At 40.4% G+C, this 24,894-nt stretch overlaps 2 protein-coding genes across 3 annotated transcripts in view; both read left to right on the top strand.

The window, feature by feature from the left end:
- Positions 1–9,355, top strand: part of LOC138949146 (uncharacterized) — an 11,277-nt gene extending 1,922 nt beyond the window's left edge. The window contains exons 2-5 of the mRNA XM_070320910.1: positions 91–462; positions 2,898–3,021; positions 3,569–3,624; positions 8,633–9,355. Coding sequence (XP_070177011.1) covers positions 91–462; positions 2,898–3,021; positions 3,569–3,624; positions 8,633–8,955 — 875 coding nt within the window. The 3' untranslated portion in view covers positions 8,956–9,355. The remainder of the gene's footprint in view (positions 1–90; positions 463–2,897; positions 3,022–3,568; positions 3,625–8,632) is intronic.
- A 4,801-nt stretch (positions 9,356–14,156) lies between these two features.
- On the top strand, positions 14,157–23,728 carry LOC138949131 (uncharacterized). 2 transcript variants are annotated; one of them, XM_070320892.1, is made up of 5 exons: positions 14,157–15,213; positions 19,016–19,366; positions 21,634–21,778; positions 22,100–22,182; positions 22,575–23,728. In XM_070320892.1, the coding sequence occupies exons 1-5, from the start codon at positions 15,144–15,146 to the stop codon at positions 22,940–22,942; spliced, it is 1,017 nt and encodes a 338-aa protein (XP_070176993.1). In that variant the 5' UTR covers positions 14,157–15,143; the 3' UTR covers positions 22,943–23,728. The 2 variants fall into 2 exon arrangements, with proteins under 2 accessions (XP_070176993.1, XP_070177002.1); XM_070320901.1 differs by having other exon boundaries at positions 14,158–15,213; positions 19,034–19,366.
- The last annotated feature ends 1,166 nt before the right edge of the window (positions 23,729–24,894 follow it).

Below are 24,894 nucleotides of genomic sequence, written 5' to 3'. Positions count from 1 at the left end.
TGCATATGAATATATTCCCATCAAGGTTGCAAGAAATAGTAGCCCGCGTTTTCAATAATATCAATTAGTGCAAACACTTGGTTTTAACAGCAGCCTCCGGATACACAACATTTTCGACGACATTTACATGGGAAAGAACAAACGCTACAACAACAGGAACAACTGGTACAACAACCCCTACAAAAACAGGAACAACTGCTACAACAACCCCTGCTACAACAATATTTACTGGGGGAGGAACACTCCCCGCACCAACAAGACCTACAACAACAGGAACAACTGCTACAACAACCCCTACAACAACAGGAACAACTGCTACAACAACCCCGACAACAACAGGAACAACTGCTACAACAACCCCGACAACAACAGGAACAACTGCTACAACATCAGGAACAATTGCGTTTACAACAGGAAGATACGGTACAACAACAGAGCAGCTTACAGATACTCCAGACTCAGGTATTGTAAATCTTTCTTCCTGTGTTTGATGAAGCGTTAGCAGAAAGGCTCATAAAGTAAAACACTGTTAATGAAGAAAACCAAGAGAAAGATATTACACCCCATTCCAGGCAAGATTGTAAAAAGCCTAAAGTCAAAGCCTTAAATTTAAACCATCAGTCGCTCCGCTCAGTCGCAAGACGGATTGGTCGGGCGTCAAATCCCCGATAATCTCCTTGAAGTTTTAAATGGAAGGCTATCAATATGTTATTCCTTTCCCGTGTTAAATATCACTGGCGTTTGACCCGTCCGTTAATATATTGTGTTCGCCAGTACAGTAACAAATACGTAAGCATGTTGGTCCTTTTCAATTGCAAGACTTAGTGCAATGTAAGGATTTTACAAGGGATTATTTTCTTGGGCCACAATTACCGAAAATGTCTTTGGTCTAAACTTGTAGGTACTCCGAGGTAACATAACTTTTGCCTCTTCTTGTCTTGTTTGATTTGGTGTTGTTGTTTTGTGGTTTTTTTGGGGGGGACCCTTTTTATATTTAGTCAAGTTTTGACTAAATATTTTAACATCGAGGGGGAATCGAAACGAGGGTCGTGGTGTATGTGCGTGTGTCTGTCTGTCTGTCTGTGTGTGTGTGTAGAGCGATTCAGACTAAACTACTGGACCGATCTTTATGAAATTTGACATGAGAGTTCCTGGGTATGAAATCCCCGAACGTTTTTTTCATTTTTTTGATAAATGTCTTTGATGACGTCATATCCGGCTTTTCGTGAAAGTTGAGGCGGCACTGTCACGCCCTCATTTTTCAACCAAATTGGTTGAAATTTTGGTCAAGTAATCTTCGACAAAGCCCGGACTTCGGTATTGCATTTCAGCTTGGTGGCTTAAAAATTAATTAATGACTTTGGTCATTAAAAATCTGAAAATTGTAAAAAAAAATACAAATTTATAAAACGATCCAAATTTACGTTTATCTTATTCTCCATCATTTGCTGATTCCAAAAACATATAAATATGTTATATTCGGATTAAAAACAAGCTCTGAAAATTAAATATATAAAAATTATTATCAAAATTCAATTGTCGAAATCAATTTAAAAACACTTTCATCTTATTCCTTGTCGGTTCCTGATTCCAAAAACATATAGATATGATATGTTTGGATTAAAAACACGCTCAGAAAATTAAAACAAAGAGAGGTACAGAAACGCGTGCTATCCTTCTTAGCGCAACTACTACCCCGCTCTTCTTGTCAATTTCACTGCCTTTGCCATGAGCGGTGGACTGACGATGCTACGAGTATACGGTCTTGCTGAAAAATGGCATTGCGTTCAGTTTCATTCTGTAAGTTCGACAGCTACTTGACTAAATATTGTATTTTCGCCTTACGCGACTTGTTATTACATTTAGTCAAGTTTTCACTAAATGTTTTAACATAGAGGGGGGATCCCCCCGGGAATCGAGACGAGGGTCGTGGTGTATATGTGTGTGTGTGTGTGTGTGTGTGTGTGTGTGTGTGTGTGTGTGTGTGTGTGTGTATGTGTGTGAGTGTGTGTGTGTGTGTGTGTGTGTGTGTATGTGTGCGTGCGTGTGTGTATGCGTGCATGTGTGTGTGTGTGTGTGTGTGTGTGTGTGTGTGTGTGTGTGGAGCGATTCAGAGTAAACTACTCGAGCGATCTTTATTAAACTTTTCATGAGAGTTTCTGGGTATGATATCCCCTGAATTTGTTTTTGAATTTTTCCGATAAATTTCTTTGATGACGTCATATCCGGCATTTTGTAAAAGTTGAGGCGGCACTGTCACACCCTCATTTTTCAATCAAATTGATTGAAATTTTGGCCAAGCAATCTTCGACAAAGGCCGACCTTTGGTATTGCATTTCAGCTTGGAGGCTTAAAAATCAATTAATGACTTTGGTCATTAAAAATCTGAAAATTGTAATTAAAATTATTTTTTAATAAAACGATCTAAAATTACGTTTACCGTATTCTTCATCATTTTCTGATTCCAAAAACATATAAATATGTTATATTTGGATTAAAAACAAGCTCTGAAAATTAAAAATATAAAAATTATGATTAAAATAAATTTTCCGAAATCGATTTAAAAACAATTTCATCTTATTCCTTGTCCGTTCCTGATTCCAAAAGCATATAGATATGATATGTTTGGATTAAAAACACGTTCAGAAAGTTAAAAAGAATAAAGAAATAGAAAAGCGTGCTATCCTCCTCATCGCAACCGCTACCGCGCTTTTCTGGATTGTTAATTTCACTGCCTTTGCCACGAGCGGTGGACAGACGATGCTACGAGTGTTCGGTCTTGCGGAAACAATTCAATGCGTTCAGTTTCATTCTGTGAGTTCGACTGAGCTTGACTAAATGTTGTATTTTCGCCTTACGCGACTTGTTGATTATTTCTTTATTCAAATGTCACACAGATGCAAACTACACCCCGCTGCTAGCTCTGGTTATCGTCCACTCCGTTGTTATCATCGTCCTGATTATCTTCATCGTCGTCTGTGGTATCTACATCAGCAGAAAGCTCAGAGGCTTAGAACATAGGTAAGATATCAATCAAATGTGAATCTACTATATATGCTGGAGCACAATTTGAAAGTAAACAATTCAGTGTTTGATGATGATGATGATGATGATGATGATGATGATGATGATGATGATGATGATGATGATGATGATGATGATGATGATGATGATGATGATGATGACGATGACGATGACGATGCTGATGCTGATGACGATGACGATGATGACGATGACGATGACGATGATGATGATGATGATGATGACGTCCTCGTTTAACGACCCTTTTGTCGTAATAGATAATTAAGTTTACTTGGACACAATATAAGAACAGAACTGTAAATGGATAGAATATCATGTCGACAGTTATTCTCATAAAGGTAACCGCTTTCGTTTATAACTGAAGTGTGGTTGAAAACAACGTAACTAAAGATCATATTTACGGTTATTTCTGTAATGGTTATGCTGTCATTCAAAAGTTGTTTGTACTCCTAAAAACAACTGAAGACCATCGCATTGTCTCAGTACCGTAATTCGCTTTCGTTCATCAAACTTCGCCTTTTTTCAGGCCTGATATACATGAGCAAATACACGCAAGTGCCCACGACACTGAAAGAGGTGAAGGTAAGAAACTGCACCTGCCAATCCCCCAAGAGCCCAACCCCAACGGCCACCCCTTTCCGAACCCCCATCTTCCTCCCTCCATTTACTTACTGCGCACATAAGCAACAAATTCCAACTAAAGTGCTGTTTACATTGCAGACTTGCAACCAACTTTTCCCCAACTTCAGTCGTTTGAAAATCTTTCCCGAGCCGTCGAGGCGAAGTCGGCGAAAAGTCTGCCATGTGAACGGCCCCAGCGATTTAGGTTCGATTTAGGCCAGATTCAGCAGCGATTCCAAAACTCAGTTGACCACTGTTCGACTCGGCCGTGACTTGTCAAAGATTTTGCGCAGACTTTTCTTATCGCGCTTACTGATTGGTTAGCTCTAGCCAACCAACCCTTCGGAAAACAACGAAGACGACCGGACAATCTCGAATGGTACTGTCTGGCGAGAATCGCCGCTTAAAACTTAGTTTGCGCGTTTGTGCTGTTCACATGGCCAGCGATTTTGATTTGACTTGCCATCGACTAAAATCGCTTGAAAGTTAGGGAAAAGTTGGTTGCAAGTCTGCCATGTGAACAGCACTTAACTTTGTTCTCACAAACGATGCTCGAAAGTTGCGTGAAAATCTGAAGATCACTACACTCGGCGGTGCTTTTTGCGTACTTCGTCTAGCCTGTAAAACGAGGAAAGTGAGTGGACCATTGTGCCTGTCACACTATCCCATGTGAAGGGTATAATTACACACAGCCTTCCGGGTCCTTCTACAAAGCAGCCACTGGAGCGAGGGCGTCCCTCCGGGGTCCTCTGTGGTATTGCATGACAAATTAATAAAGACCGTTGCACTTTTGTATAAGTGAGTGCATGAGAATATTGTATAACTTTGAGGGCTGATGTGCATGTAACAAAACGGGGTGCCACCAACTTGGTGAAAACAAGCCGCAGGGTCTGAGTAGTGTGCGTGTGCGTAGTGTGAGGTAGTGGCAGTGTTGGTGGTAGTTTGTATGTGTGTGTGTGTGTGTGTGTGTGTGTGTGTGTGTGTGTGTGCGTGTGTGTGTGTGTGTATGTGTGTGAGTGTACCCATGTTTCCACAGGTTTGGTTGCCTAAATCACCATAAGGCAACCATCCACACGTGGATGGCAACCTAAACTCTGGATGGCAACCTAATTGTGTGGATGGTCGCTTCATTTAACACCGTTAAATTGACTTTTTTGACGGAAAGAATGTCATAACAATGTTCAAAATGACATTCTTTCCGTCCACACGTGTGGATGGTTGCCTTATGGTTAAATTGACACCGTTAAATTGACTTTTTTGACGGAAAGAATGTCATAACAATGTTCAAAATGACATTCTTTCCGTCCTCTATAGGCGACGAAATAGGTCAAATTTTGTGCATTTTTTAGTGCAAAATTCTTCGATGCCGGAGCGAGTACTGCACCCAGTGCTGTTGTAGTGCAAGTGCACTAGAAAGGCACTACACCCAGTGCCGCCTCTTAGGTAACCATCCACACTTTAGGTGTGTGTGTGTTTGCTCCCGTTCCTTAAAACTGACTGCTTTCTATTAAGTAAAGGTAACGTATGCGTTATGCGTTGGCGTGGTATGGCATTTTGAGTTATCTTTTCCTGTGAGATTGGCCGTTCAAGGGCATGATGTTGCTATAAGCTAACATCAACTTATCAGCACACACACACACACACACACACAAACACACACACACGTATATATATATACACACACAAACACACACGTATATACACACACACACACACACACACACACACACACACACACACACACACACACACATATACATATATATTAACAGCTATTGTGTTTTCAGCGTAGCAATAGGGTCCGATATTTAGACGAGACAAGTATAATCCCGACGAGTCGAAGACGAGTCGCATTATTCTTGTTCGAGTCTAAATATCGGACCCTATTGCTACGCTGAAAGTACAATAGCGATTATATAGCTGTTCTGACCTTGTTGTTCCAAACTTACAAAATGACAGTTTTTGCGTCGATGCCTTGATCTCAGGTTTTGATAGCAGACGCCGTTACTTATGCGCATTAGTTTTGCGCAGGCGCCACACTGACTTTGGAAAAAAAAACTCGATTTGACAACACAGCTGTTAAACAGCTTTGTATTAGTTCATTCGTATACAACAACAAAACTTGACTAAATGTTAAAAGAAGTTTGAGTTTTTTTAATTTTGAACAAGACTACTTATGAAGAAGACCAAAACACAACATCAACGGAAAACTAGAAACAACCAAAGAACTAGGATGCAACAAGGGGAGGAGAAGAGAACAGTTAATCCGTACAACGCGAGCAGACGGCAGCGAAGTTTTCAGTTTGGGTGAATGGCATGTATACTTGTCTCGTCATGAAGCGAATTTTTCAACCTCAGTTACAAACGACTACATGAATGTTAGTGCCATGGGTTGTACATCAATACTTCAGAGGGGAAGTGGGGTATTTAGTGTGGAGTTACGAGATAAAAAAAGCCGAATGCGAAAGTTTGTGTCAGTCGGCAACTGAGCTCACTCAGGCACACAAAAACGGCTGTTCCGTTTTACTCCCCTGTTTGTACTACATCTTTCGACTTTGGGCATTTTGTGGTGTTTAGGGACAGAAAATAATTGGTTTAGTCCTGTTTCATCGGGAAGTTAGCAGAAAAGGGTATGCTATCGACATTTGTAAAGCTGAAAAACATTCGCGAGAAGAATTTCAAGTTGTCAGTGTATGCTGTTGTCGATTGAAACATCGTGTGGTACAAACGGGTAAACCGGAACCATGTGTCTTTGTTATTGCCAATATGCTTTTGGATATTGGCAAAAATGGCCGACTTCCGAAGCCTTATGCTTTGATGATCGGAAGAGACCATCCAATCACAGCCCCCGAATTCCCCCACGTGTCCATCAGAATAGGTATATATATATGTATATATATAACATCAGAAATTGTGAAAGAAACAATTGAAAGTCAGCAGAGACTTTCTTCCGAGATTTGTTAAAATCTCTTAGCAGAGAAAGAGAGAGAAAAAAAAAGTTTCCCTTCACAGACAGCCTATTGGGAGCATCAGACCCTCCTCAAGGGGGACCGATATTTACATAGCAAAGTCCCCTTGTGGGGGACGTATCGCAAGGTAATCTAGTCCTGAGGAGGACCATTGTTTTTGTACTTAGACCAGACACGTGTTTCGACACTATTGTGTCTCATCAGTGGCCAGGTGGTACTGATGGCGAGAGTTGTCAACCCATGGTATCCAACTAAGAAGCAAACCACTCTCTGAATGGTAGCTTCTGTTGGTATGGGAGACTACCCTCATCTGACAACCCCAAGGGGATATCTGTGAAGGGAAACACTTTGTTTTAAGGCCAAAGTGTGGAATTGATATTTATTAAGAAAGAATTTAGAAATTTAGACAAGTTTTAACATATATATATATATAAGTTTTTATATATACAGTGGTCGTCGGTTAATATGACCACTTTGGAACCGGGATAGAATGATCATAATAAGCGACTGGTCATATTAACCGATGTTAGAGGAAACGTCAACAGCCAACTGGTCCAAATTGGGGTTTGTCATCCAGGCATTCTTGGAAGCCTGGTAATCAACAGGAAGAGATGTTGGTTCAACGTGTTTGAAGCAGCGCGGTTTTTTCGACTTTCCAATAACCATCATCCTGTTTTTCTCCCCAACCATGTTGCAACACACCAGCGCAGTTATTCTGTCTTTGGCCGTTTTAAACCCCCTGGCCGATTTCTTTTCACTGTTCGAGACGTATGCGAACTTTCCAACGAGAAAACCATCCATCGGTTGGTTTGAATTCAGTGTGTCCGAGAGCCGTTGCCAATTCTTCTGCTTTTGTACACAACAATGGTCCATGAATTGGCGCGTTCTTTGCTCTCATCTTCTGGAACCACTGAAAAAGACCATCTTCCACATCTTTGTCTTTTCCATGTCGTAGGCGCTTTCGTTGCGGTGAATCCTGCGTTGCGCACTCCTTCCTCACGCTGTCTTCATTCTTGAGAATGTTTGTCAAAAATCCTCTGTTGACGCCCAACTGTGCAGCACTCTCACGCATGCTACAGGATGGTAGAGCTTTAAATTTGTCAATAAGTTCTAGCTTTTCCTCGGCTGTCCGATCTTGGCGTTTTCGTTTCGACATTGGTTTCTCTTGAATCAGACTGAAAGATTGGTTGGCTCGTGCTATGTTTGCCAAAAAGAGAGAGAATAATGTTCGTGATCACTTTAGATTTATTCACGGGAAATAATGAAAAGATCGCACGTTTATGCCGCTCAGTCTCGGGGGAAAAAAGAGAGAGAATAATGATCGCGACATTAGAGATCACTGAGCACTGATCACTGATCACTTTAGTTTCATTCACGAAAAAGAAAGAAAATATCGCACGCCTTTTTGCCTTTTTAAAAAAATCGTATGTATTTTTTCCCCCCGAGTGATTTCAAACTGAAAAAGATGTGAACTTGTTGCCATTTTCTCGAAACAATGTGGCCATATTAAGCGGCGTTGTGGTCATATTAAGCGGCTTTTTCTAATACATAACAAAGAAGGACAATTCCGGACCGGGTAAAATTGGTCATAATACGCGGCTGGTCATATTAACCGCGGTCATATTAACTGGCGACCACTGTATATATCCACACACACACACACACACACCGGCCATACACACACTCACACACCGGCCACACACACTCACACACCGGCCACACACACACACACACACACACACACACACACACACACACGCACACCACCACCACATTTACCACCAGCCCCTTCACAAGATTAACCACAACATCGACTGTCAACAAGAACAAATAAAGTAGATGCCAAAAGAAAACACAAAGCAAAATAGACACAATCAGAAAAATGTCTATAAGAAATAAATGGAATGTATCAAAACAAAATTCTGTACATTTTGCAGAATCATACACATATCAGATTCAAAAGAAACGGGTTTGTGGCATAATACTTTGCTTGTATGCAGTTGCAGAAACAAGCGATGCCACAACAGAATTCACAGAACTTGCTGAAATCTACACCAACACACCTGGCAATCGCAACTCGGAACACATCTACAGCAGCCTGGCTACAGTCGGCGAATATGCTAACACCACGACTGCGACGCTTTCGGATGGAGTCTCAGGCGAACTCAGAGGTTCTCGGTCACAGAAGAAGGGAAGGGGGAAAGCTTCTTGGCAGAAGAAGGGTAAAGCATATGAGCGAAACGTGTCTCCGAGGGGACAGGGTGTGCAAGCTGTTGAGAGTGAGGCAAATCCAGACAAGTTGTATGTAAACATGATGCTGTGAGGGATCAGGGGTGGCACCCACAGAGTTATAGACTTTATCTCTATGGTGGCACCATGTAGGCAATGGCACATGCTTCCGGGCGTGAATACTCACCAGCTGTCTCTGTCTGTCTGTCTGTCTGTCTGGCTGGCTGGCTGGTTGGCTGGCTGGCTGGCTGGCTTGCTGACTCTCTCTCTCTCTCTCTCTCTGTCTCTCTCTCTCTGTCTCTCTCTCTCTCTGTGTATGTGCGCAGTCTTTGCTTTCGTTTACAATTATTCTCTGTATATGTTCCAAGGACAGGTTGGAAGATTAGGCTAAGCCTAAAACCTTTATCCTTATGTAATAAAGTTCTGAGTTCTGTCTGTCTCTCTCTGTCTCTGTCTCTCTCTCTGTCTCTCTGTCTCTCTCATGATCTCTCTCTCTGTCTCATGATCTCTCTCTCTCATGATCTCTCTCTCTCTCTCTCTTTCTCTCTCATGATCTCTCTCTCTCTCTTGATCTCTCTTGATCTCTCTCTATCTCTCTCTCTTTCTCTCTCTTGATCTCCCTCTCTCTCTTGATCTCTCTTGATCTCTCTCTATCTCTCTCTCTTTCCCTCTCTCTCTCTCTCTCTCTCTCTCTCTCTCTCTCTCTCTCTCTCTCTCTCTCTCTCTCTCTCTCTCTCTCTCTCTCTCTCTCTAGTGTAGTAGTCCCTCTCTGGGCGAGGGCTGGTTGAAAAGAAGCTCGTTTATATTGCTTAAAGGTACTGAACTTGTCAAATCCAGGTGCACGGAGCCCCTGGGGCTTTTAGTCATACCTCAGGCAGCTATCCGTTAGAAGAACTACCAAGTTTCATTGACTTGCACCCAAAGAGTCAAGAACTGCGATTTTTTTACGAATTAATTTCGTACTCGGACCCGGCTGGTCTTGACCTATTTTTGGATCTAAATTTAGATCAGGTAGATCACCACATCATGCACAAAAAGACACGTCACTAGCAAACTATGTCAGACATCATCATGAGTTTGTGTAAAACAAAATGGAGGCCGGAATCACTCAGTTGAATCGAACTCCGACCAAACACCACGTAATAACTAGGTTAATTTATGCACTCGCGTGAACAAGAAACTGTCGAGCTTTACAGATGTCGTCGTTGGGTAGTTTTGGGTTGTTTTACTACCATAGGAGGGTTTTTGAACTGTAAATGCACTCAGCTGCAACAAAAACGCAAAACGAAGGCTGTGAGCTGCACTGTGCCTTTAAGCCACAACACCTAGTAGATATTCTACATTTATTCCAATTGCATGAGATTGTAAACATGCCAACTAGAATTACGAACAACAGTAGCACCTGTCTGGACCTGATTTCAACTCAAACACTCCATTTAGTAAAGAGCGTCGACGTACTGGCACCCATATGCAGTGACCATAGCGTACCATGTGTTATTATTCATAATACCGCAAAGACCCAGCAGCCATTTAAGAGAACTGTATATAATTATGACAGGTTAAACGTACACAATTTGTGCGCAGACTTATCAGATGTAAATTGGAATGAAATTTTTGAAAGCAACTCTATCGACGACTGCGCCGATATCTTTTCAGTTACTCTTATGAACATCGCCAAACAGCATATGCCTGTCCGAACGATAACAGTTAGCCCTAAAGACGCGCCGTGGATAAACGCTGACACTTTGTCACTCATAAATACACGAAACCGGATTCTTGCCAAAGCAAAGAGAACAAACTTACCAGAAGATTGGCAATTATTTCGCGAGGTACGAAATTACGTAACCGACAAGAAAAGAGAACGGATTACTGACCATTACAAAGAAATAGATTCGAAAATATGTAACTTAGACAATGTAAATAAAAAAGATTGGTGGAACATTGTAAAACGGTTTATGGACAAGAAAGGAATTGGTTCTGATGAAATACCACCTAATGAGCATAACGGTAACATTTATTATGATAATGAAGGAAAGGCAAACGTCTTTAACGACTTTTTTGTACAGCAGGCCACTCTGGATAATGAACATGATGACCTGCCGATTGTTCCTTTCCTTGATTGTGAATTGAGTGAGTTAAATTTGTCCGTCGAAGAGGTGATTAACATTATAAAAAGTCTTGATATTAGTGAAGCATGCGGCCCAGACCACGTACATAATAGGCTACTTAAAGCAGCAATCGGCGTTATTTCACAACCGCTTACAGCGCTGTTTAATCGTTGCCTGAACGAAGGACAATACCCTATTTTATGGAAATATGCACATGTTACTCCGAAATTTAAAAAAGGATTCAAAATGTGTTGTTTGAATTATAGACCTATATCATTGTTAAGCTGTGTGGGGAAAGTGTTTGAAAAGTGTGTCCACAACCATATTTTTAATTTTGTGAAGCTGAATAACATAATAACGCCTGTGCAATCTGGTTTCATACCAGGTGACTCGACTGTAAACCAGTTACTCTGCACCTACAATGATCTATGTATAGCTGCTGATAAAGGACTCCCAACACAAGCCATTTTTTTTATATATCAAAAGCCTTCGACCGTGTGTGGCATAAAGGCCTATTGTACAAATTAGAGGCCATTGGCATAAGAGGACGCTTATTATGTTGGATTAGAAGTTATTTAAATGATCGATCACAGAGTGTTGTTGTTAAAGGGCACATGTCGGCCCCACAGACTGTACCAGCTGGAGTTCCCCAGGGATCTGTGCTGGGGCCACTATTGTTTTTGATATATATAAACGATATTGTCTTAAATGTTCAATCCACTGTAAAATTGTTCGCAGATGACACAAGTATGTACCTGTCAATGAACGATTCCCAATTGCGTAAAGACATTTTGAACTCGGATTTACAGGAATTAAGTAGATGGGCCAATGACTGGAAGGTAAAATTTAATAATGGAAAAACTGAACTGTTAAATTTTAAACGACGTGATAGTGATTTTGATTGTTTGACATTTAATGACATTGATGTTCAGGACACTGCCCACCACAAACACTTGGGCGTTGTTTTACAAAATGATTGTAAGTGGAATGTTCATATTAACAGTCCGTCGCGATATAACCTTCAATGGTTGAAAACGACGTTAAACACCAAATAAAGAAAGAAATATTAACAGTATTGCAAGTAAAGTAATGTTATTGATTAAATGTTTGAAATTTTACAAGCACAGGTTTAGTAGAAAATCTTTAGAAATTATGTATAAATCTTACGTATTACCACACTTTGATTACGCCGATGTCGTCTGGGACAGTTGTACAGAAGGGTTATCAAACATTTTGGAACATCTCCACCTCGAGGCGTTAAGGGTAATTGTCGGAGCAGTTAAAGGTACAAGCCACCAAAAATTATATGACGAATCAGGCTTCAGTAGTTTAAAACTAAGACGGGAAAGACATAAATTAATTTTGTATCACAAAATGGTACACGGGAAATGTTCACAGAACGTAGCTGATTTATTGCCTCCTCTTGTCTCGACTGTAAACCCCTATCATAGACGAAACCCACTTGAACCGGTCGTACCACCACACAGAACTGAACTGTATAACAAGTCATTTGTTCTCAGCACTACCCGAACATGGAATTCTCTACCAGACAATATCAAATCAACAAAATCTCTAGGTCGTTCAGATAGTAAAGTTCCTCTTCAATATTATTATTGTAAGAGAAAAGAAGGAATTATACACTGTAGATTAAGATTAGAAATGAGCGATTTAAATGATGATATGATGAAACGCCCCTTAAGTGATAACCCGACTTGTGAGTGCGGATATCGTAATGAAGATGTTGAATATTATTTATTATTTTGTAGCAATTACGATGATGTCCGAAGGCTAACAATACACACATTACCGAATGATCATCAAAATTTACAATGTTTATTATTTGGTCTGCCAAACCTACGTCTTACCGAAAACATTGAAATATTCGAAAAGGTACATAGTTTTATAAGGTTAAGTGATAGATTTTGATTACCCAGTGGTCACCATGTTAATGATCCAGTGTCTGATTATTGGCAGGTCATGTTGTTTAACGATTTTACTGAAAGTCAAGCTTGAGTGAATCTTGCTTAAGGTTTTTCTGTGTATTCACATGACTAACCTCAGCTTAATTAGTTTGGACAACACTTTGGACGAAATTATTGCTGCTGCAGAAACATTTAATTGGCAAGTCTGTGACAGTCATCGTCTTTCTGACCCCCCCCCCCCCTCCCCACCCCCTCCCCTGTATACCCACCTTACCGACTCATATCTCCCCGATAATTCTTTTGTTATATTTTTTTCTTCTTTTTTTGTAAAAAATGTATCTTGTCTGTTTTACATTTCTAATAAGGGTATGAGCAATTCTCTGACCTTGACATCACGTGAAATAATATTTCCTATCTAGATGTACATATTTATAACCACACTTGATATAAGCTTAGCTTGTTGTGTGGTCACAAATGTCTGTATCGCATATACATGCCACCCTGTATTTCTTTAATAAAATCTTGTTTAAACCAACCCTCGTAAAACAAAATTTGATTTGATTTGATTTGATTTGATTTGATCTCTCTCTCTCTCTCTCTCTCTCTCTCTCTCTCTCTCTCTCTCTCTCTCTCTCTCTCTCTCTCTCTCTCTCTCTCTCTCTCTCTCTCTCTCTCTCTCTCTCTCAGTCTAGTCGGGCGCACGCGTGAATATGTGTTTGTGTGAATGTAAAGGGCACATTGTAAGATTAAGCCTATGGCCTAAAATGTCTACCCTTTATGTGAATAAAATGTTCTAAGTCTAAGTCTAAGTCTCTCTCTCATTTGTTCAATTAATAATTATGCGCATTTCTTACGTTTAAGCATTTTGCGTACTCAACGACTAAACGTGTTTGCCTTGTAAGATGTGACTTAACAATCAAAGAACACTTTACTGCACTGCATCTTGACTGCCTAAAAATTAATGTTTTAAGCTACATGTATAAAAAAAATTATATAAAAAAATCATTGAATAAAGTTATCTTTTTATACTAGACCTTTAAAGGGGGTTTGAAGATTCAAATCACAGTTTTTGTGCTTTTGCTTGGTTTCCGCAAGGTGGTGCACAGTATTCTACTTTCTTCCGAGACTTAGCAATAACCTTCTGTTAATCTTACGTGTTTTTGTTGTTGTTGTTGTTGTTGTTGTCGGTGTTGTTCTTGTTGGTGGTGGTGGTGGTGGTGGTGTTGTTGTTGGTGGTGGTGGGGGCGTTGTTGGTGGTGTTTTGTGTTGTTGTTGTTGGTGGTGGTGGTGGTGGTGTTGTTGTTGTTGTTGTTGGTTTCTTTAGCTTTTTCCATTTAATGTTTTGCATAGTTTAGCGGTCTGTTTGTGCTATCTCAGTACTTCACTCGACATATTTAAGCCATCATATTGTGACCTGATTTTACAATGTATCTGTGCAAAAATAAACTTTTCCTTGGCTTGCCTTGTCCCTCGTTGTTTTGTGTTTTTATCAGTTGTGATGAACAAGGAAGTGTCTGCACGGCGTGTAGGATGCTCCTCTCAATTTATCTTATGTTATCTTTGGGCCTTAATCACACCTCGCTCGAAGGAACAGTCCTTCCAGCAAATATTGCTCTGCGCGTTATCTCATTCTCAGACCAGTCCAAGCTTTTACATGGCACAAGGCTATACTTCCGCTTGGTCACATACCAAAATTCTACATCCTGACCGTTTCCCTCAAAAAAAAAATTTAAACGTGTTTAATTTTGCCGGTTAACACCAGCGGCTTTCCAAAAAAAGTAATTTTCTAACAACAAAAAATTAAAACAATTAAAAGCTCACTCAGAAGATATCCACGTTATTAATTTTGATATGTGTCTAATGTGTAATTATCCTTGTAGAATCCTGGTCAGATCTGAGATAGGGGTCCGAACCGTTTACATGGGAGGGACCGGGTCTTTGAGTCCTAGGATAGGAGAATACTCCGTGTTAGATTAACCGTTCTACTGTAGGCGATGACTGTCTACACATTGCTTTTTAAAACTGGTTAAAAACCTTGATTTGGATTGGTCACACACATTTTCATGCTTTCAATCCAGTTCAAACGTTCTGGTGATACTGATAGGCTGGAATTTGTGTTCTTCTTACTGCTATGTTTTATATGTTCAGTTAGTTCCTTCGGACATGAAAAGAAAGTGTGAACTAAAGATGTGACTTAATTCCTGAGCAACGTTAGTTAATTAAAGAAAACATTACATGCTTAACCTTTCGCCATGTTTTCAAAGTTAAATACTTCCAGCGGATTGCTTCTGATAGTGGTTACCTGCTTCGCTGCCGTGTCAGGTAAGTAAGAGAGAGAGAGAGAGAGAGAGACTGAGAGAGAGAGAGAGAGAGAGAGAGAGACACACACACACACACACACACACACACACACACACACATACATACACACACACACACAGATAGACAGACAGAGTTACAGAAAGACACACAGACCGACAAACGGACAGAGTCAGAGAGGGGGAGGGTGGCAGAAAGTAAGAGAGAGAGAGAGAGAGAGTACAAGTCGCGTAAGGCGAAAATACAATATTTAGTCAAGTAGCTGTCGAACTCACAGAATGAAACTGAACGCAATGCAACGCAGCAAGACCGTATACTGGTGGTCCACCGCTCACGGCATAGGCAGTGAAATTGACAAGAAGAGCGGGGTAGTGGTTACGCTATGCTGCATAGCACGCTTTTCTGTACCTCTCTTCGTTTTAACTTTCTGAGCGTGTTTTTAATCCAAACATATCATATCTATATATTTTTGGAATCAGGAACCGACAAGGAATAAGATGAAAGTGTTTTTAAATTGATTTCGAAAAAAAAAATTTGATAATAATTTTTATATATTTAATTTTCAGAGCTTGTTTTTAATCCGAATATAACATATTTATATGTTTTTGGAATCAGCAAATGATGGAGAATAAGATAAACGTAAATTTGGATCGTTTTATAATTTTTTATTTTTTTTTACAATTTTCAGATTTTTAATGACCAAAGTCATTAATTAATTTTTAAGCCACCAAGCTGAAATGCAATACCGAACCCCGGGCTTCGTCGAAGAGTACTTGACCAAAATTTCAACCAATTTGGTTGAAAAATGAGGGCGTGACAGTGCCGCCTCAACTTTCACGAAAAGCCGGATATGACGTCATCAAAGACATTTATCAAAAAAATGAAAAAAACGTTCCGAGATTTCATACCCAGGAACTCTCATGTCAAATTTCATAAAGATCGGTCCTGTAGTTTAGTCTGAATCGCTCTACACACACACACACACACACGCACGCACACACATACGCACATACACCACGACCCTCGTTTCGATTCCCCCTCGATGTTAAAATATTTAGTCAAAACTTGACTAAATATAACAAGTCGCGTAAGGCGAAAATACAATATTTAGTCAAGTAGCTGTCGAACTCACAGAACACGTGGAATTGACAAGAAGAGCGGGGTATTCGTTGCGCTGAGAAGGATAGCACGCTTTTCTGTACCTCTCTTTGTTTTAACTTTCTGAGCGTGTTTTTAATCCAAACATATCATATCTATATATTTTTGGAATCAGGAACCGACAAGGAATAAGATGAAAGTGTTTTTAAATTGATTTCGAAAAAAAAAATTTGATAATAATTTTTATATATTTAATTTTCAGAGCTTGTTTTTAATCCGAATATAACATATTTATATGTTTTTGGAATCAGCAAATGATGGAGAATAAGATAAACGTAAATTTGGATCGTTTTATAAATTTTAATTTTTTTTTACAATTTTCCGATTTTTAATGACCAAAGTCATTAATTAATTTTTAAGCCACCAAGCTGAAATGCAATACCGAACCCCGGGCTTCGTTGAAGAGTACTTGACCAAAATTTCAACCAATTTGGTTGAAAAATGAGGGCGTGACAGTGCCGCCTCAACTTTCACGAAAAGCCGGATATGACGTCATCAAAGACATTTATCAAAAAAATGAAAAAAACGTTCGGGGATTTCATACCCAGGAACTCTCATGTCAAATTTCATAAAGATCGGTCCAGTAGTTTAGTCTGAATCGCTCTACACACACACACACACACACGCACGCACACACACACATACGCACATACACCACGACCCTCGTTTCGATTCCCCCTCGATGTTAAAATATTTAGTCAAAACTTGACTAAATATAAAAAGGGTGAGAGAGAGCATCAGAGAGGGAGAGAGAGCATTGAATTGAATTGAATTGAACTTTATTTTACAAGGATTAAGATGTAAGGCTATGCCTTTTTCTTACAATCTGTCCTTGGGACGCACAGACACACAATGATAAAATTAAATATTAAAAAAATTAAAGAGTTATCTACAAAAAGAGGTCGGAAAAGAGAGAGAGAGAGAGAGAGAGAGAGAGGGAGAGAGAGAGAGGGAGAGAAAGAGAGCGAGAGAGAGAGAGAGCGAGAGAGAGAGAGAGAGAGAGCAAAAGAGAGAGAGAAAGAGAGAGAGAGAGAGAGAGAGAGAGAGAGAGAGAGTAAATTGCTTTCGTAGGTGTGTGCGCCTGCAAGTGTGCTAGCGTGAGGATGTGTGTATGTGCATGTAAGTGCCTGCGTCCATGTGTGCTAGCGTTGTTATTGTTGTTGTTGTAGTTGTTGTTGTTGTTGTGTGTGTGTGTGCGTGCGTGCTTTCGTGCGTGTGTGTGTGTGTGTGTGTAAGTGTGTGTGTGTGTGCGCTTAAAAATGTAAACGTGCGCTCTCAATTTCTTCTAAATCCAGTTTTTCTTTGCTTGTTATTTTGTTTATTGCTTGTTGTTGTGTGTTGTTTGATTTTGTAGATATAGTGCAAAACGGTTCCAGCACATGTATTAATATATCGTTCATTTTAAGACATTGACTTACCTGATGAATTAATAGAAAAATTGTTGCTGATTGACAGCTCCGAGTAAAAACAAATTTACTGTCGTGGTTCAGTTGCCCATTGTTTGCTTGTTTGTTTGTTTGTTTGTGTTTTTTGGGGAGGTCTTTTTTGTCTCATACTGCTGCCGATCGGATGATAATTATGTTAACGATGAAGATGAGTGGTGTTCAGTATTTACAGTGCAAGATTTGTCAAACTCAATTTTCCTGTCCGCGTAATATACTTTTCCACATCAACTTTGACAAAAGTGTTTAAAAAAAAAACAAAAGTAAGGCGAAAATACAACATTTAGTCTAGTAGCTGTCGAACTCACAGAATGAAACTGAACGCAATGCAACGCAGCAAGACCGTATACTCGTAGCATCGTCAGTCCACCGCGCACGGCAATTAGGGCAGTGAAATTGACAAGAAGAGCGGGGTAGTACTTGCGCTGAGAAGGATAGCACGCTTTTCTGTACCACTCTTCGTTTTAACTTTCTGAGCGTGTTTTTAATCCAAACATATCATATCTATATGTTTTTGGAATCAGGAACCGACAAGAAATAAGATGAAAGTGTTTTTAAATTGATTTGGACAATTTAATTTTGATAATAATGTTTATATTTTTAATTTTCAGAGCTTGTTTTTAATCCAAATATAACATATGTATATGTTTTTGGAATCAGAAAATGATGGGAAATAAGATGAACGTAAATTTGGATCGTTTTATAAAAAAAAAATTTTTTTTACAATTTTCAGATTTTTAATGACCAAAGTCATTAATTAATTTTTAAGCCACCAAGCTGAAATGCAATACCGAAGTCCGGGCTTCGTCGAAGATTACTTGACCAAAATTTGAACCAATTTGGTTGAAAAATGAGAGCGTGACAGTGCCGCCTCAACTTTCACGAAAAGCCGGATATGACGTCATAAAAGACATTTATCGAAAAAATGGAAAAAAACCGTCTGGGGATTTCATACCCAGAAACTCTCATGTCAAATTTCATAAAGATCGGTCCAGTAGTTTAGTCTGAATCGCTCTACACACACACACAGACACACAGACACACATACACCACGACCCTCGTCTCGATTCCCCCTTCTACGTTAAAACATTTAGTCAAAACTTGACTAAATGTAAAAAGATTCCGAAAGAAAAACAAAACAAAACCAGCTAACAAAACGATCAATGAGAGAACAAATATTTCTTTGCATGTTTAACATTTGACAGCAACAGTTTACTCGACAGCCATCAACAGCCATACCACTGGCCGAAGCACCAGAACGACGTTGACCACTTTAACAGCCAGTGCCAGTAGAGTAGCAGCTACCCATGCGAGGGAGCTAACCGTCACCACACGAAAGCCTACCATCACTGGAAGCACAAGCAATGGTACAGGACCTACGCCTATATTCCCCCCCAGCGTCACCAAGGCTACACGTAGTACGATGCAGTTTGAAACATCACGTGACGTCAATAAAACTCTTTACCAAACTTTGTCAACGGAACCTACACCAGCTTCTGGTATGCCGAGGACTTCACCTTCTGGTTCTGAAAATTCTGGGAAGACTTCAGACTCTGGTAATGTTGAATTATCATTTAGCACAGTGGGATGTCTATTACAAGACTTCCTCTGCTATAAGGCCTAATTTCCTCAGACGTTTTCTTCATAGAGTCAATAAATTGACAGGACGGGCACTGTGGCGGGGTGGTAAGACGTCGGCCTCTTAATCGGAAGGTCGAGGGTTCGAATCCCGGCCGCGGCCGCCTGGTGGGTTAAGTGTGGAGATTTTTCCGATCTCCCAGGTCAACTTATGTGCAGACCTGCTAGTGGCTTATCCCCCTTCGTGTGTACACGCAAGCACAAGACCAAGTGCGCACGGAAAAGATCCCGTAAATCCATGTCAAGAGTTCGGTGGGTTATAGAAACACGAAAATACCCAGCATTCTTCCTCCGAAAGCGGCGTATGCATGGCTGCCTGAATGGCGGGGTAAAAACGGTCATACACGTAAAATTCCACTCGTGCAAAAACACGAGTGTACATGGGAGTTTCAGCCCACGAACGCAGAAGATGAAGAAAAAAATAAATTGACCTCCATTTTAAGACTCCTGCTCTTTCGACACCTACATTTCTCAGACTGTGGGAGGTCTTGAAACAGAGGTACCACTATACACTCCTTGGCTGCAATGTATGTTTCTTAAATTATAAACAAGTCGCATAAGGCGAAAATACAACATTTAGTCAAGTAGCTGTCGAACTCACAGAATGAAACTGAACGCAATGCAACGCAGCAAGACCGTATACTCGTAGCATCGTCAGTCCACCGCTCATGGCAAAGGCAGTGAAATTGACAAGAAGAGCGGGGTAGTAGTTGCGCTGAGAAGGATAGCACGCTTTTCTGTACCTCTCTTCGTTTTAACTTTCTGAGCGTGTTTTTAATCCAAACATATCATATCTATATGTTTTTGGAATCAGGAACCGACAAGGAATAAGATGAAAGTGTTTTTAAATTGATTTCAAAAATTTAATTTTGATTATAATTTTTATATTTTTAATTTTCAGAGCTTGTTTTTAATCCAAATATAACATATGTATATGTTTTTGGAATCAGAAAATGATGGAAAATAAGATGAACGTAAATTTGGATCGTTTTATAAAAAAAACATTTTTTTTACAATTTTCAGATTTTTAATGACCAAAGTCATTAATTAATTTTTAAGCCACCAAGCTGAAATGCAATACCGAAGTCCGGGCTTTGTCAAAGATTACTTGACCAAAATTTCAACCTATTTGGTTGAAAAATGAGAGCGTGACAGTGCCGCCTCAACTTTCACGAAAAGCCGGATATGACGTCATCAAAGACATTTATCAAAAAAATTAAAAAAACCGTCTGGGGATATCATACCCAGGAACTCTCATGTCAAATTTCATAAAGATCGGTCCAGTAGTTTAGTCTGAATCGCTCTACACACACACAGACAGACAGACAGACACACATACACAACGACCCTCGTCTCGATTCCCCCCTCTACGTTAAAACATTTAGTCAAAACTTGACTAAATGTAAAAACAAAAAAACTAAAAAAATGTTTAGTATAAGTTAAAACATGATGCACAGTGAGGTGAATTCAGTGTGAAGCTTTGTGTAAACGCACTCCTAGGATTCACAATTACTGTTTTCGGTATGTTATTGCAATTTTCTCGACAATCTTCGATACCCTTACAAGTAGTGCCCCACTAAGCAAAAGAAAGTCTCTCGGGATTTATAGTCGGAGTTTAAAAAAGAACATGTTGTAGTCTCTTTTCATACATATGTGCAGTCTTGCACTGACACTGTATGTGCTAATGCGCCGTTTGAGGGACCTATGGCTTTGGTAGTATGGAGTTCAGTTGTTTCCATTTTCCATGAGTGTTGTTGTTTCTTTGTTTTATAATTACAACATATTTTGAATGTTCGACTTTTAGTGGAATAGTTTGTAAGAGCCGAAGAGAAACACGTATGTGATGTCCATTTGTTTTGTGATAAATGCTGCCTTCAGGAAGATTACGTTGAAACATCTTTAGAGCACTCACTCTCTACCACTCCGTCTGTCTGTCTGTCTGTCTGTCTGATGCTCTCTCTCTCTCTCTCTCTCTCTCTCTCTCTCTCTCTCTCTCTCTCTCTCTCTCTCTCTCTCTCTCTCTCTCTCTTTCTCTCTCTCCCTCCGCCGATCTCTACGACATCTCTCACACTCATTGGTTTTGGATAACTGTTTTCCAATGTTGAACTGAATTCTATACTCATTCCGTGTCTTGTGGATTTTTTTCTCGATCGACTGAATTTCTTCTGATGTTTCTGATGATCAGGTTCGGATGCATCCAGAGGTACATACTACACTACGTTGCTGGCATTTGTGGTCTGCGATACTTCTCTCCTCGTAATCATTATCGTCGTTATTGTCATCACTGGCGTCTGCTTATTCTACAGAAAATGGAACAGCAAGCATAATCGGTGAGAGTATTGTAATGAAATGATATTTCGACACCGAATCGTTGTACCTGAAATTTGACTTGAGACTTGTTAGTTTGCTTGTTTGTTGTTTCTTTGTGTGTATTTGTTTGTTTGTTTGCGTGTATGTTTGCTTGTTTGTTTGTGTGTTTGTTTGTTTGTTTGTTTCTCTGTTTGTTTCTTGTTTGTTTGATTATGTTGTTGTTGTTGATGACTGAATTAACAGATACTATCTGCTGTGATTTGTAAACAATGCACATCATCCGGGAATCTTTCAATGTTTAGTTCAGGGTGACACTTTTTGTTGACTATTATTGTTCTCAGTGCTGATGTTGAGGATGGAGAATCCTCGAGGGACAGGAAGACGCGAAACAGCGACGTCAGTACCACGAAAGACGTCAATTCTGGTGAGTCTCAGAAATTTCTAATGGTTTGCTCCCCAGAAACCAGAAGGTTAAAGACTACAGAACACACACACACACACACACACACACACACACACACACACACACACACACACACACGCGCACACGCACACACACACACAAGCATGTACACAGCCCCCCACACACACACACACAGACACACACACAGACACACACACACACACACACACACACACACACACCACAGGGTGGTCTATACGATGAACATTGGAGTTCGTTGCGGGTGAAACCCTTCTTAGAACATCAGTCTGTGAGAGGACGGGATACCCACAAAATAAAACCTTCATTTAACTTTCTACGTGTGTTCGTCTCATTGCATCCACTTTGCAATTGTCCTGTTTCGCCCTTTTCAGCGCCCGACGGTGTCGACAACGCATTGGAAGAGGAAAACTACGACGTTGTGGGCGACTTGGGCAGCTACACTAGTCTCCAGACCGTCCACCCTGGCATCAACAGAAGCATATCGATGGGGCCCGAGGAAGTGACTGTGGAGAAAAAGAAGCCGAGACGGGAGAGAGACCGAAGCGAGGGAGACAGGAGGAGGGAGGGAGAGAGGCGGAAGGGAGACAGGAGGGAGGGAGAGAGGAGGGAGAAGAAGATGACCTCGGAGCAGATGGAGCTGAACGTCAGCTCTACCACCACTACTTCCGCTGACGTCACTTCCGGTCACGTGGACGGCGACGATCCCAACGAGTTGTACGAGAACTGGAGTGGCCCTTGAATGACTCAGTCTTTGTTGCTGAAGGTGTGTAGTTAATGACTTCATTTTTTATTTAAATCCGTGGCTGTAAGACTCTCTATATATCAAGCTCTCTTTAAAGACCTTGATTTATTTTTACAGGATCAAATATGAGAATATGTCATGACGGGGCACAACTCTGTTGTCGACCCTTTGCTCGTTTTCTGTTATACACTAGCCAAAAGAAACATTTCTGTTTGTTACATTCAGACAATAGAGTTTGATTGAATTGAATTGAATTGAATTGAGAATAACAAAGGGACGTAAGCGCTCTGAGCACTGACAGCCGTAATTGAGAGCCATGGGGAACCCTTTTCTTCGTATCTACGATACTAAGACACATTGAACAGGCACTCCACTTCTTTTTCTCAATGTGTTCGAATTCGGGGGTGTTTCTAGTTTTAACACATGTTCTACTCATATTGTTGGTAAATACACTTCCATTTGAAGACTTTTTTTCTATTCACACTTCATTCGTCAGAATGTATCACTCACGTCTGAATAAAATGAAGGTGTGCTGGAACCTGGTAGCTTTTTAAAAATACACATAATTCACAAACTCGCTAAATATCGTACATATTGATAATAGAGATAAGACACCTGGGAACTTGATAATGTAAATATCTTGCATACAAATATTATGCATACTTCATAAAATGTTATGGTTCAGGAAATTCACAGATGTAAGCCTATGTGTGTGTGTGTGTGTGTGTGTGTGTGTGTGTGTGTGTGTGTGTTTGTGTGTGGGTGTGTTTGTGTGTGGGTGTGTGTGTGTTTTTGTGTGTTTGGGTGTGTGTGTGTGTGTGTGTGTGTGTGTGTGTGTGTGTGTGTGTGTGTGTGTGTGTGTGTGTGTGTTTAATAAGCTTTTTGATTTTTAAAAGAACATGTGAAAATGTATCAAAATAAACGTTTCACTGTGTCCCTTGAACTGTCTTAAGTAATGCGTATGTAAACGGTCAAACAGTCAAGAATAATATGTCTGTGTGCGCGCGCGTGCGTGCGTGTGTGTGTGTGTGTGTGTGTGGGTGTGGGTGCGCGCTCTCTCTGTCTCTCTCTCTCTCTGTCTGTCTCTCTCTCTCTCTCTCTCTCTCTCTCTCTCTCTCTCTCTCTCTCTCTCTCTCTCTCTCTCACTATCTCTCTGTATATGTGCAATTGCAAAGGGATGTCTCACGCGACAATCATGTCAGCATGTCAAGTAGCATTCCCTTAATCGGGTGCGCATAAAAATATGTTTTCTGTACATCCATCTATATCTCACTGGCATGTCAGCCTTGCGATGTCACACGCTGATACACGCACACACACACACACACACACACACACACACACACACACACACACAGATTATACACAAACACACACACACATATGATACACAAACACACACACACACACACATATATACACACGCACGTACACATACATAACACACACACACACACACTGCACATACACACACACACCGCACATACACACACACTCATACACACGCACACACGCACACACACACACACACACACACACACACACGCGACACACACACACACACACACACACACACGCACACACACACACACACACACACACACACACGACACACACACACACATACACCCTAACATAACATACACACTCGAAGTTGGATAACAAACTTACTCAAAACACTAAGAAGCAACAAAGTCCAGTGCATGTGCATGCTCCTATCACAATTATTTTCCCCTCAAACTGATAACGCCTTCACTGGGACACTGTGCGCAAATAACGTGACCCTGGCATATCTCAATCAGGAAGACAAAAGATTTCTTTTCCAGTCCCGTGCGATTGCTATGACTGAACTTAATGTCTGCACATTGTGACATCGCTGCAACCTGATTGTTTTGTGCGTTTGATACTAAAAACAACCTTCAACCTGCAAGCACAGTGTATACTCAGTC

The sequence above is a fragment of the Littorina saxatilis genome, linkage group LG1 (genome assembly GCF_037325665.1).
Source record: "Littorina saxatilis isolate snail1 linkage group LG1, US_GU_Lsax_2.0, whole genome shotgun sequence".
NCBI lineage: Eukaryota > Metazoa > Mollusca > Gastropoda > Littorinimorpha > Littorinidae > Littorina > Littorina saxatilis.
The sequence above is the reverse complement of the archived record's forward strand: the minus strand, read 5'-3'. Positions and strand labels throughout refer to the sequence as shown.